Source organism: Belonocnema kinseyi, chromosome 2, assembly GCF_010883055.1.
Source record: "Belonocnema kinseyi isolate 2016_QV_RU_SX_M_011 chromosome 2, B_treatae_v1, whole genome shotgun sequence".
Lineage (NCBI taxonomy): Eukaryota > Metazoa > Arthropoda > Insecta > Hymenoptera > Cynipidae > Belonocnema > Belonocnema kinseyi.
The window spans coordinates 45,896,690-45,911,283 of NC_046658.1; the positions used below are offsets into that span (position 1 = coordinate 45,896,690).

General features: G+C 33.0%; 1 protein-coding gene across 4 annotated transcripts in view; it reads right to left on the reverse strand.

The window, feature by feature from the left end:
* LOC117183126 (MICOS complex subunit Mic60) overlaps nt 1-14,594 on the reverse strand; it is a 185,819-nt gene that overhangs the window by 52,218 nt on the left and 119,007 nt on the right. For all 4 annotated transcript variants that reach the window (XM_033376316.1, XM_033376317.1, XM_033376315.1 and 1 more), the window contains 3 exons: nt 9,267-9,425; nt 4,143-4,246; nt 3,881-4,068 (listed from right to left, as the gene is read on the reverse strand). In XM_033376316.1, coding sequence (XP_033232207.1) covers nt 3,881-4,068; nt 4,143-4,246; nt 9,267-9,425 — 451 coding nt within the window. The remainder of the gene's footprint in view (nt 1-3,880; nt 4,069-4,142; nt 4,247-9,266; nt 9,426-14,594) is intronic.

Consider the following 14,594-nt stretch of genomic DNA (forward strand, 5'->3'; position numbering starts at 1 on the left):
CACGTGAAAGAGTAGTTCCGGGTGAAATTATAATGAGAGAAATTTGCAAGTTTCCTGTTATTAATTTTGAGTCCTAAATCATTTTTATATTGTTCAAGGCGGCTCTTTAACTTCTAAAACGTTTTTAATTACAGGGAGTAGTTGGGTAAGACTTAGGGGTACTTTTTGAGAAACGTAATATATGTCACCATAGAGCAAAAAAATAAATTAAAAAATCTCCACTGATCGTTTATCGCATTATAATTATTTTTAGTGAGTTTTCGTAGGTGGCGGCGCTGAGTGGACGTCCTGCTAGCGCCGCCACCCTTTTCTCCGAAGTTTAAAGAGCAAAAAAATTTTTTTTGCATAAAATTAGCAAAAAAATATAGCGTATTCCATTTTATAATTTACATTGGTGGCGGCGCTGAGTGGACGGACCTTCATTTTGTTAGAACGTTTTCAATCACCTCGATCTTGAATCAAATAGTTGAATTTTCAACGAAGAAATATGGCGGGTTATCTAATAAAATGATGAATTATTAACTTAGAGAAAAAAAAATTTTTAACCAAAAGAGATGTTTCAGTCAATAAAGAAAAAATAATTTCAAACAAAATGTCGAATTTTTGTGCCAAAAAGAGGATTTTCTACAAAACAGTTGAGTTTTTAAACCGAAAATATAAATTTTCAGCAAAAAAGTTCATTTTCCACCAAATAGTTGAATTTTTACTCGAAAAGACGAATTTAAAAAAAAACAGTTGAATTTTCAATCAAAAAATTTTTTTAAACGAGCGGCTAACCTCATTTTAAGGCCAAGATATTTTTTATACCTCCTTATTTTGGAGTTCCAGACGGAACAAGAGCGACTCACAGGACAACGAGAATTATATTTGAACACATTAGGCACAAATGGTTCGATGAAATCCTACGCGATCCGAGGAGATACATTAACAGTGTATCTTGTCTACGTAATCTGATACTCCCAAGTGTATTTAATTCTCGGAAAATTAAACTGTAGCATATGTACATGCGGCTAAGAATTCTGCAACAAGAATTCATTCATTGTATCAGACCGATTTCATATGAAATCAGGCAGTACGACCCTGTTGATGTGACAAAAATGTTTGAGGCTGAAATGTATTGTTTTCCAAAGTAAAACATGAGACACCTATTTTTTGTTGTGGATCAACCATTTCTTTTCACGAACTGAGGGCTGCATGAATATTTAGGTGAATTATTTAAAAATTCACGATTTAAAAAAAAATGTTGTATCGTGGGAACCAATTGACATAATTAAATTTTCTTTACAGGAGCTTGTAGGAAGGAATACATTCTTTTATATCCCACAAAGAAAATTAAAAAAAGTTGAGAATTACCAAAATAGCGTACATTATTCGAAAAAACAAAAGTCAATTTTCTCAAAAGGGTCACCTTTGATTTTTTTTAGATTTATTGTAATATGATGAAGATGTCCTGCGAGTTTTTTCCTTGAAAAAATACTCCTTCTTGCTGAAAAACTTATTTTCTGTAAATTACCTTTCTTTTAAGATGATATATAACTCTGAAGTTAATTACAAATGCGGTCGAAATAAAACCAATTGAATGCACTACCAGAATAAACTGTTGGCCGAAAATATAGAATACCTATACTATTTAGTGCCATTTCATCTTTGCCAATATCTGCAGTAAAAAATATCGTTTTGAATAATTAGTGTTCAATGTTTTTTTAGTATTATTTACTTCGTTAAGATAAAATTTATAATCCTTTTAAATAAATTTATTCGAGTAAGCTAAAACAAATGTCCTGGCCTTGAAACTATTCACAAGAAAGTGATATACAGCAATTCTCGTCACCCACTTGTACAGCTTCATGAGTTGTCTGTCTTATTATAAATTTTTTTCCGCTGAAAGAAGAACCATTTCAACGACAGTGTTTGTGGAAATTTGCGATGACGAAGAACCAATTTTGAATGATGTAGATGGATGTGAAAACAAACAGTTTGAGTATGAAGGTGAAGAATTTCAACAGATTTTTCAGATTGAGGACATAAATAATGGAATTTGAGATAGGAAATTTAATGTTTCGCCTTGTCAAAATCTATCAAGTATCGAAAAAGGTCCTGAGAAAACTATGTTTGCAAAAAAAAAAAGAAAACAGCTGATGGATGCATTTACGGAAGTAATGACCAGCAAGCTTTCAAAAGTTTATAAGTTATTATTGCTTAGAGAAAAATTCTTTCCTTGCAACATATGAGTATCCAATTTTTAAAAAGCTTTGAAAAACTGTAGAAATGCACAAGAAAGATCCGTCTGCTGACGCTGGTGCCAAGAGAATATACGAAGCAAGATTTACTTTTAACGTGTCCTGAAGTAACGAAATATATGATAGATCAATCCAGGAAATTTCCGAATGAAATGGGAATATATTACACTTCTAACCCATACAATGGATATCCTGTGAGTGATGTGGAGGTACAATTAGCATTATAATATTATTTGAATGATCACGTAGATTGTACGAGGCAAATCCAAATAAGAACGACGCAATTTCACTTGAGGAAAATGATGAACGAAGTAAAAAAGTAAAAAGATACTTAACGCGAAGTATTAGTGAAATATTTCACTTGTTTCAAGAAAAAAATACAAGCGTAAGAATTGGAAAGTAAAGCTCTTTAAAATTCATTGTAAGCTTTAAAAATACCCTAAAATCTGTAAACTCCTTTGGAATGCCTTCAAATTATTGAAATCTATTAAAAATTACTAGCAAGCTTTTAAATGATAAAAAGATTTTTCCTTCGAAATATTTTGAAACCGTTTAAAACTCTTTAGATCCCTTCAAAATGCTTTGGCATCTTTTGAAATACATTAAAATATTTTAAATGCTTTTAAATCATTTTAAATTACTAAAATCCCATGGATTTTTTTTTAATTCCCTCATATACTTTAAATCTTCAAAATCTTAAAAAAATTAAGCCATTCTAAAAACTTAAAATGAATTTCAAAAGAAAAAATTCCATTTATTTCAGTAAAATATGAGTGAATTTATAACAATCTGAGAGAAATGAAAAGAATCCGAAAAAAAGCATAACAATTCACGGTAAATTAAATTAAAATTTCAAATCAATAGAAAAAATATGAAAAAATTCATTGAATTCAGTACATTTGAAATTAGTTTAAAAAATTCAAAGGAATTCAAAAAGATTGAATGAAATTCCTAGGAATTCAAGGTGAATTTGAAAGACATAAAGATTAATTAAATAAATAACAAATCAAATTTGTAAAAATCGATTGAACTGAATAGAATAAAGAAAAATTCCTTGAAATCTTTTGAAAATCCCTAAAATATTTGAAATCCTTTGAAATGTTTTAACGCAATTAAAAATTCCTTGGAGTCCTTTAAAATATTTGCAAACTGTACATTTGTAACCGCACGATATTTTTTTCAATTCCTCTGAAATCATTCAAATCTTTGGAAATCCCTTGAAGTTATTTTATTCTCTTGAAAATGCCTTGGATTTTTTTTTTTAATACCATAAAATGACTATGGCGACTTTATCTAAAAAGTGATTTGAGAAAAAAAGTATCTGGAAGCGACTGCGTGCAGGTCATATTCACGTCGATTTATATTTCTAATTAATCTATATTTCTAAATTTTAAAAAATCATAAGAAAATTACTTCATGCTGATAATGTTTAATGAGCTTCTTACAGAAATTCCTCAACTTTTGCATTTTTTTTAATCCTGACTTCCTGATTTCCAGATTTTCCCTGACATACGGCCACCCTGTTACAAGTAACAACGACGGTTTCAGCATTTTTATTTGTCCGGATGGAATTCTTATCTCGAGGATATATCAGTCACATGCCAGAAGAGGTTTAAACCACTTTAAAGAAACCCACTTACCTCGCCCTCTGAAGAATGTCATATGTGTTTAGAGACTCAATATCGATGGGTGCATCCTCGAGTTCACTCTTTGGAATTGGATTGATCGTTTGAATGATCAGAAAGCTCTGGAGGTAACTTAAAAGGTATACCGGCAACGATGCACCTTCTTCTGGCAACAAGGCTAACCTCCTCGCCATCTTCTCTACCTGACAACAATGGTTTTGGTCACTCTTGTGTTTTCAAATAATCTGAGATTAAAAAAGGTTACAAAAAATATCACCTTGAGGAATCTCTCACGAAGAGCATCTTCTGGAAATACTCCACGCTTCGTAGCTTCGTCTGGAATTCCTTCGATGACCGCCTTCACTAAAGGATCTTCTTTTGCTGTAGAACAAATTGTCGGGCTTCAAACAGGATTCTTCTGAGGTTTTTAGGCATCGATCGAATATTAATATCCATATTTTATTATGACATATATTTGATAACCTATCACCGAACAACTTTTTTTTACTAGTTGGAACCAGTCTATGAGGCTTGCAATATTAGAATTTGTAATTTACGATGGGATCGACTTACCAGTCCAATAATTCAAGTTTAGAGGTTTATAACTGAAAATGTGTTCATATTTAACGGTGAAAATTACGGTTAGTTTTTTTCTTTTTAGAAAAATATGTCTAATTGATTTGAATGTTAAGTTATATTTCTCAAAATGTAATAACTATTTAATATTTTTAGCATATCGTAAGCTTTGAATTTGAAAGACTTAATTTAGCTCTTCTTTATTTTTTTTATACACGCTCTCTTTTACGGGATTGAGAGTCTTTACATAACCATTACATGCATTCTTACAAACAAGCCTTATACTATTTGCTACATATCCTCTGAAATTATGATTCTTATTTCTAAACGCTTGTCTCTTTGCCTTGGGCATCCATTTCTTCTTACCACTATCAATCTCAAAATTGGACTCTAGTCCGCAACACTACTTCGTAATTCTCCTTCTTTAGGAGTCATTTATCGGCTTTTTTTATCTACCCTTTGCAACCAACTCTAACTCTTTCTCTCTGATCTTCCAGCTTCTTTGTCCATTCCTTCCCTTGGCCATTCTCATTCAAAATCCATTTCAGTCTCTCTTCTATACTCTCCTCTCCACCTTCGACACCTGCACTCCGCTTTAAGATATACAACCATGTTTCCTACTCATACCTACATACTCTACACACATTCTCTCATTCATTCGTCCCATATCTACATGCTCTTACACCCTGTTCCATTCTGAATCTCACCACTCTATTGCATTTACTCTCCTTTTTAATCCTTTTCAGGTACTCTGATTCCCCTGTCTATTAACCATTCTATACCAGCTGTTCTACCGTGAATCTGCGATTTTTTCCCATCTTTCCTCCCCTTGCAATGCCTTCATCTCTTCCTCTATTGCCTCCCAATCTCTACCTCTCACTTGCATACCACATTCAAACCTCATTTTATATCTCTCATTCTCCCATTTTGAACGCCCCATGTTACTTTTTCTATCTTTATCCTTAAACTCTAGGCCCTAGGACAGCGATTCCCAAACTGCTACTCTGGGGGATGCCACCCCGGGCCGGGTAGCCACCTGACCCAGGGTAGTAGTTTGGGAATCGCTGCTCTAGGGCACACGCCTGTCCAATTTGGTTCCTTCTCCCCTTCTGAATCTCACTTTGAAATTCCAGGCTCTTTTCACTTGCCTGGCCACCATTTTTTCTCGACCTATTTCTTCCCTCAGCATATCGATGAATTCTATGAATATTCAGCTATTGTTCCGTTACAGTTAAGAAAGTGACTATCATCCCCTAACGAAAAAGTACTAGTCTCGTTCCGCTACGGATAAGAACTAGTCCAACTTCAAATAGCTACGTTTTCAGGAGGAATAATTAACTTGTTTTTTTTTTTCGGAACATTTTCTACGAATTAAAAACTCCATTGTTTCGTATAACATTTTGTAATGTAATCTAGGCTCCTATAACTTTCAAAACAAGGAATTTTTGAAGATTTGTATTTCGTTTAACACTTCTGTGTTTACTAAATTTCTTACAAAATTAAGTTAGCCTAATTCTTATCCGTTACATTTAAGTATGTTCAAAATGACAAGTCACCCGTATTTAATATGCCGTATAATCCCCATTGTTGTCAAGTATAGTCTTGTCCTGCTTGCTCGAGGTCGCTCGCTTTAAGCCCCGATTGAGAAAATCGTCAACATTTTTGTAAATTTTATACCGATGGTTCCACTTCAAAACGAATTTTTAAAATTTTTTAATCACTTTTGCCCCCGCGGAGTACGATAATTTTAGTCCTTTGGAGTGCGAATATGAAAACACCGCTTCATGACGCTTTACGTACTTGTCGCTCATTTTGGTTTAGTTTTGATAACTACAAAGTTTTAAGCGATACCGAAATGCAATAGCGCTGGCGTCGTAGCCCTCTGGTAGGACAATCACGTCGCAAAAAGCAGACAAGAATATATTATTTACTTTTCAAAAGAAAGCGGTTCATTTTTTCTGACGCAGACTCTACAACCTGGGCAGCTTCGACTCACTCCCATACCCCATCTCAAAACCTCTTATGAACATTTTCCCCACTTTTATGTTCTTTACACCCTCAAATTTCTACTCCATAGCGTAACACTGACCATACTAATATTAGTCTTAGTCTTGTTCACATTCATTGTTAAACCCTTTCTTTCACATAGCCTTGCAACACTGTCTCTTATCAACAGATTCATATCTCTTTCATCATCCGCTACTATCACTATATCATGTGCATATCCTAATGAATAAAATTTGCCTGTTCCTAATACTGCCCCCCCTCCCTTTGCTCTCCAACTTCTCCTCTAAATCTGTCGGAAGAATACCAAATAGAAGCAGGCTCAATGGAAACCCTTCCCTGAGCCCTCTTTCTGTCTAGAAATCTTCTCCATTCTTATCCCCTACCTTCACCCTTATCTTAATATCCACAAATATTTATTTTCTCTCTATTAAACCTTCATTTACTCCTCTCTCTCCCTTTCATGACTATGTACTCCTGTTAACTGAGTCAAATGCTGACTTAAAATCTACAAACCGTGTGACTAACTTCCCTTTCTTCCGTCCTAGGCTTCTAATGACTTGATAGTTGAGCATGTAAATATTATCTATGGTTCCCATCCCTTTTTTAAAATCCGCTTGCTTGTGTTATACTGCCTTTTTCTTCAACCTGTCTTTCCAACCTCTTTCTAAGCACTTCTGCATACATTTTATATCCTACCAACATGAGTGTGAAATCTCTATATTCCTTCACTATTTTGCCCTCTCCTTTCTTAAAAAACGGTACTACCAGTCCTCTATTCGATTCCTCTGGTCACCCTTCTGCTTTCCATACCATGTTGATAATACTCCACATCTCTTCTCTCACCCCTAATCCTCCATATGCCAGTGCTGCATTTTAAAGCCATCTTCCCCTGCTTCTTTTCCACTTCGCAATCACCTCATTCACCTCGTCCCTATCAATCTCGTTTTCGCTGTGCTCGTCCCCATCTAACACTTTCTAAACAATTTTAATCGCTTCGAATGCCAAATTATTTCAATTCCTGAATTCATAAATTTTAAATTATTCAATTCAGACACCTTTAATTGGAAATAATACAATTTAAATTTCTTCTAACATTAAAAGATCTAATTTTTAAAATTCTAATCCGAAAATATTCTATTTTTATTGATTTGAAATGTCTAATTTTAAAAAATTGAATCTAAATTTTTTTTAGTTTGAGCTGATTAAAATTTTTTTAAATTTAAAGTCCTTCAAAATTTAAATTATTCAATTTCAAATTATTTGATTTAGAAACTATAAAAGTTATATTCCTTTTCATTCCATTCAAAATATTATCCTTTTTTTTAATGTACCTGATCTAAAATTATTTTATTTCATGTTAATTAAAATTCATTTATTTCAATTAAAAATATTTTAATGTCCTTTTTTATTGACAATAACCGCTATTCAAAATGTAAATGCATAACTTAATATTTATTGCGATGAATATGACTTTACAAATTTGATTGGTTTAATCAATGCGATTCCCGATTGTGATTATACTATCTAAATACAATGTTTCCAATTGTAAAATAAGTGAATATATTTCACTACTAGCTATTACTAATAAAGGGTACAATAGCGAATATGACGATCGGTTTGTGAGGCCTGGGAATTATTAATATTAAGAACTCAGCAGTTATTTAATTCTTTGAACTATACCGTTTTTAGAGTTTTGTAGCCCCGGGCAGAAACCCTTATGGTCTGTCCATCATATTTTCTGCCAAAGAAGTGAAGTGGGAAGAAATTATCAGAGAAGAAGCATTGGAAGTGATGATAAATTAATGGAGAAACGTAGAGGAAATGAGTGTAAGTGAGGGGAAGTAGGGAAAATTATTAAAAATAATAGTCAGTATGGGACGGGAAGTGATGGTTGGAGACGCCAAGTAGTCAATTTTTTTTTGTGAAATTTTGAATTAAATACAAAATTAGGCCACCACAGAAATTATTCAATTTTGTGTTCAATTTCAATGCAGAATAATATTAATAAAAACGTTTTTAAATAATAATAAAATGTAAATTTAAATATTGATTTGACTCGATTCTATTAAAGGTCATTTTTCACGCTTAGCAGTTGGCAGCCTAAACACATGTCGCGAAAGTACACTTAACCTACAAATATACAGGAAACAACATCATAATTTGAAACTTCGCGCACTTGCCGATTCCAGCGAAAGTTGTTTGCCAACTTTAGTCAAAGCCACACCGTTGTCATCATATTTTACCTCGGTATATTTTGCTAAAATTCAGCTCAAATATCCCCGAAATAGGTACAAATGAGCAGTAATTTAAATTTCAAATCATATTTTCTGTCTCCAAAACAGTTTTCCTAACAATATTTAACGTATTTTAAAGCTAAAATTAACCATTTTTGAAGTCCGCGAAAGTCCTTTCCATAAAATCCCATGTTTTTTTGACACGACTTTAAACAATAATAATTCAAATTTTAGTCTGGAAAGAGCCCCTAAGAAAGGCATTATGTGAAAGAGGACATATTTCTCCGCCAAAAAAACAAACTAATTTTAGTGATTTTTCATCAGCCTGATCCAATAGCCGGACTACTTTAATTTACGTTTTAATAGGCCACGAAAGCCTTTTCCGTAGGCGTGGGGCGCCTATGCTGATTAATCTTTTTAAATTGAAATAAAAAGCTTCCGGCTAATTTCTTGGTCACTTCGACTCTGGGAGAGCCTTTCAGTATTTTCCAGTGATACAGTTACTGATTCTCTTAAGATAATCTCCTACATTCAGAAGAAATTGTCTAATTTTCTGGATAAAAGGAAAATTAATATCTACGTACGTGCTGCTTTCGAGACTGCAATAATTTCAGGTTCAAGTGGTCTAACAGCTTGATCTGTGGGGGCTCCAGGAGGTGCAACTTTAACTGCCCTAGCTAAGGCTTGGCATGCTGACCACAGCATTTGGGCATCGCAAGCTCCTTTTTCCTGCTTAATACGCTCTGTAAAACCAATCGAAATAAAAAGTTAGTTTGCTTTGTAGAACGGGATAGTATGGCTTTTAATTTAAGAGATATTAAATTCTTTATGTACAATATGTAATACTGCACAACTAATATTCCCACAATTTTGAGCAGAGAATGCAAATTACCGTTAAATTATCGGAAAATCAATATTATGTAAAATAGTCATTCAGTAAAATAAAAACTATGCTCAATATTATTTCTAAATTATAATAATGATGTAAAATTTTGATTTGGTTTCACGACTTTCGGTTAAATAAATATTGGGGAAAATAGAATTGGGAGAATATTCATTCTCAGTTTTTGTTGAATAAGAAATACGTCATTAGCTAGAATTTGTTCACAATTATAAATTAAGATTTTAATTTGCGTTTTTGTGGTGGATATTTATAGTTTATGAAGAATTTTCAATTATACATATTTTACTGTGATGTGTTGATATAATTTCTGTTGTTCCTCATTTAAAATTAATCAAATATAACAATTCCTTTGAAATTCCTAAAATCATCAAAAGTATTTGAAATAAGGAGATTTTCCATGAAATCCCTCGTAACTTGTAAAATTCTTTAAAATTACTTGAAATTTTTGGAAATGCCACAAAATTCTTTAAACTCCCTTGAAAACTTGGAAATTCGTAAAGTTTCATAGAAATAAATATAAATCATTTGAAACCCCTTGAATATGAATTAAATTTAAATTATTCATTAATGTTCTCTTCAAAACCCTCGTTTATATCCCTAGAAATATTTTAAGTCCCCTGAAATATTTGGCTATTCAATCAAATTATTTAAATAATTTTCTTATACACAGAAATAGGTCCTAATTATCTAAACAATATGTAATTCTAGCACTTATAGCGTAAAATGAGAAATTCAATTTTAAAGTTTTGTCTTAATTTCAACGCTTTTAATACCAAAAGCTATAATAGTTTTCTTCAAACATGACATCTGCGTATAATAAAACTCTGTTTTGATAAGTTTTTATTTATTCAAGGAGTAGAAGAGGTGTAAAATCCAACAATATATTCGAATTCTGCAGTGAGAGGCGTTTTGCTTTTCACATATGAATGAGAATGTCAGTCGGGAAAAGTCTTCTCATGCAAAATATGATAAATGTCTGTTCATGCACAGAAGTGCACAATCAGCATTGATTCCGTTCGAAAAGAAAAATACTGACAGCAAAAATCAAACCTCGAATAAATCAATTTTAAAATAAAAGTCCTGAGGTAATTTTAAATAACTTAATTTTCCAAAAACCGATATTTCTATATTAGGTCTCACAGTCTCTATCGGAGAAAAAATAGGATAGAAAAGGTAGTCTTTTAACACTTAAAGGGTACCCTTTTTATGCAAAATGGGGCATAATAAAGAAGTTAATTAAGGTAATAGATTTTTCATAAAGAGTAGTAAATTTTCTGTTTTTTTTTTTTTAATAAATTTGGTTAGCAAATGCCTATTTTTGAGTTTTAACTATCTCATAATTCTTTCTTCTCTTCATTTTTGTCTACTGTATTCATGTAAGTAAAAAGTCTTGAAGTTAAGGCAGAAATGTTAATTAAATTTTTTTCGACCGTTTGAAAATTCATTGTTCACTTCAAATAAGAACATTTGTGCATAAACTGAATCTACAACATTCAAAGTAGGATGATTTGAGAGATTAGGAAATTTCGTGTCGAATCTTCATATGCTGACATTATTTTAATGAATGAGTTAAATAATGTATAACTGCAAGGTTAAAAGCTTTTTTTTTTAGCAAAATAGATTTTTTGAAATCTTGAGCTCAAGTTCTTGCCTAAGCTAGAATAGAGTTCCTAATCATTTGGAAAAAATAATAAAATCGAGAGAAGATCCTACTCATTAAATTTAAATCAAGACCATGATTAATTATGACGTAATTGGTGAGTATTCATAAAAAAAATAGTTACTCGCACAATAATAATTTTTGGGAGCCAAAAGTCAGATAACCGTCGTTGTACCTCATTTTTATAAGGCGCAACTTCAAATTCACTTAGAAATACATTGAAATATAAAAAAATCTGATGCCCCATCTTCTAACAAATAAAGGTTAATGGTGAATAATAAAAAGGAGTTATATCAAGTTTCAATCGTGTGAAAAACAATTAATCTTGTCGACGTTTCGTGAACATTGTAATTTAATCCTTTAGATGAATTGATTGGCCAGATGTCCTACCATGAAGACTGATTGTACCTGATTGTCCAACAAAGCCTTTTCTTAAAAGCCCAGGGGAACAGAAAGCTAATTCGTATTGGTATTATATAGCTGATTGCGTGAAATTCTTTAGCCTGCCCTTACTCTCACGTTCCTTTATATATGTTGGCTCACCGCTTTCCCGGTTTCTCCTATATAGAATTTACCACAAGAGCAAGGGATTTTATCAACTCCCGGATCACTGAGAGGTGCCTAAGCTTTGGGGTTGTTTAGAAGTTGTCCTTTTTTCGCAGGAGGTTTAAATATAGTTTTGATATGGTGTTTGTTGAGAATTCTTCCTATTATTTCTGTGAAACCTTGAATTTACGGTAGGATGGTGTTCGGTTTTCTCTCCCTTTCTTTCGTAGGCTAGACTTTTTTTAGAGCATTTTCTTATTGTTTTATCAATTTATTCGTTTACGTATTCGTTCTGTATTAGGATTTGTTTAATATTTTGCAATTCATTTTTTAACTTCTCTTTATCTGCTGTAAGGACAGCTTCGTATAAAATGGAGTTGACGACCAATTGTTTTTGAGATGGTTGGTGGTGGGAGGCGGAATGTAGTTATTTGCTTGCATGGGTGGGTTATCTGTAAAGTTTACCTCCTAATGTGTAATAATTTCTTTTGTAAACTAGTACGTCCAAGAAAGGCAATTTTCCGGTTTAATATTCATGGTGAACTGGACATTAGGGAGTAATCGACTGATGAAATTGGAAAACTTGTGCAGTACACCTGGCCCATGTCTCCACATGATAAAAATGTCGTTAACGTAACGGAACCAAATTTTCGGTTTAGGCTTGGATTGGTTTAAGATTTCAGTTTTTAGATATTCCATAAAGATGTCGGCTATTACATGTGAGATTGGCGATCCCAATGCTGCTCCTGAGGTTTTATCGTAGAATAGGTTATTGAAAGAGGAGTAAGTATTATTGAGACAGTGTTCTATAAAAGGTATGAGATCGGAGATGAAGTTTGCAAAGTACAGGACGGTCAACATGTTACGCCAAACCCAACTTCCCTCCACAAACTTAACAAAACAAGAATGAACAACCATTAAAGAACTCAATCGAAATAAAGACATGATAATATAGCCCGCAGACAAAGGCAACATAACAGTATTAATGAATAAAGAAGACAATAACAACAGCATCAATGACCTTCTAACTAGCGATACATATAACAAATTTACAAAAGACTCCATAAAAACAAAAAAACTTCTGAAATAACTCAAAAATTGACAGCAAAATAATATCTATATTAATACCTACTAATCCTATCTCTCCAAAACTACATTCCACTCAAACCGATCGTCAGCGCAATAAACTCAATAACTTACAACCTAGCCCGCTTCCTCACCAATTAACTAAATCATCTCAGAGGAAACTCTGTCACTCACGACCAAAACTCTTTTTATTTTATCAAACAGATACAACGGATTCACATTCAACGTCAAGACTTTGAAAAAATCCTTACTGTATGCAGAAGAAACCAAATTTTTTTTTTAATAATCGTTTACGAACTAGAAAGAATACTATACTAATGAAATTTTTTCGGTATTTTGATTTCAGTTGACCTGTTGGACTTCCATCGTGGTCACCGCAAGCCGCTTTAAAAAAAAAGGGTTTCTAGAGAATTGCCATAACTCCGTTAATTATTTATATTTTTTAAGAGCAGACGCTAGTTTTTTTCATAAAAACATGTACCATTAATAAGTAATAACTTTAGTGTAATAAAATCATTGCTACAAACCTTCCAAAAAATCCAAAATTTCTTCAATTTTTACCCTCAAAAAGGTATATAACCCCTTAAAGACACTTTTTTCATTTGGACATACGGACCAGATAAACTACATAAGTTTTCCGATTTCATTAGTCGAATTACACCCTAATATCCAGTTCAACAAGAAAATGGAACTGCCTCCATAACAGATACAGAAAACTTAAAAAAGGAATGACAAAACTTTAAATAAATCCTACTACACAACGAATAGACAAATAAACATATTGATAAAGCAAGAAGAAAATATTCACAACAAGTTAACACAACCTACGAAAGAAAGGGAAAGAAAACATCCAAACCATATTTAAAACATCTGCGAAAATAGGATTATGATGCGGGAGAATATAAAATCCCTTTTTCTTGTGGAAAAGTCTGTATTGAAGAAACCGGGAGTATGGTGAGCCAACGCATAAAGGAACATGAGATTAACGTCAGTCTAAAACATTGCACGTAGTCAGCAGTAGCTGAGTATCATATCGAAACAGGCCGCACAATATTTTTCCAAGAAAACAGAGAGGACCAATGGAAATCTCAAAACACCCTAATAACATCAATAAGGACAATGAATATAATACCCAATCCGATTTGACTTGCCGTCCTCATAGGTTTAAAAAAAGACTTGATTGATCAATCAAGTGTAACTAGTCTTAACGGTAGCGTGCTCTGGCCAATCACAGGCTTTTTACATAGTACAGGGTTGGCCATATTCGACGAAAAGATTTGGAAACACTGTAACTTTTGACAGAGATGACAGATCGAGTAATGACGTAGCGCGTTTGAAGCATCAGTCTAAGGAGATTTTTGCCATGAAACAGTACACTCCATGCGAACGCTCTCAGATTGTTGAAATTTACATTCAACAAAACAAGTCAATTGTGAAAACTCAACGTGCATGGAGAAAAATAAATAAAGTGAAAACTGCGCCTTCTGCGACTACATTGTATCGTTTGTATGAAAAATATTCAACAGGTGAGGCACTTACTAATCCCAAGCGTCCAAATAAAAAGCGACCAAGGCGATCGGATGAAAATATCGCACTCGTACGGGCCAGTGTTCTGAACACTCCATGCACGTCGAGTTTTCACAATTGACTTATTTTGTTCAATGTAAATTTCAACAGTCTGAGAGCGTTCGCGTGGAGTGTACTGCGCCATGTCAA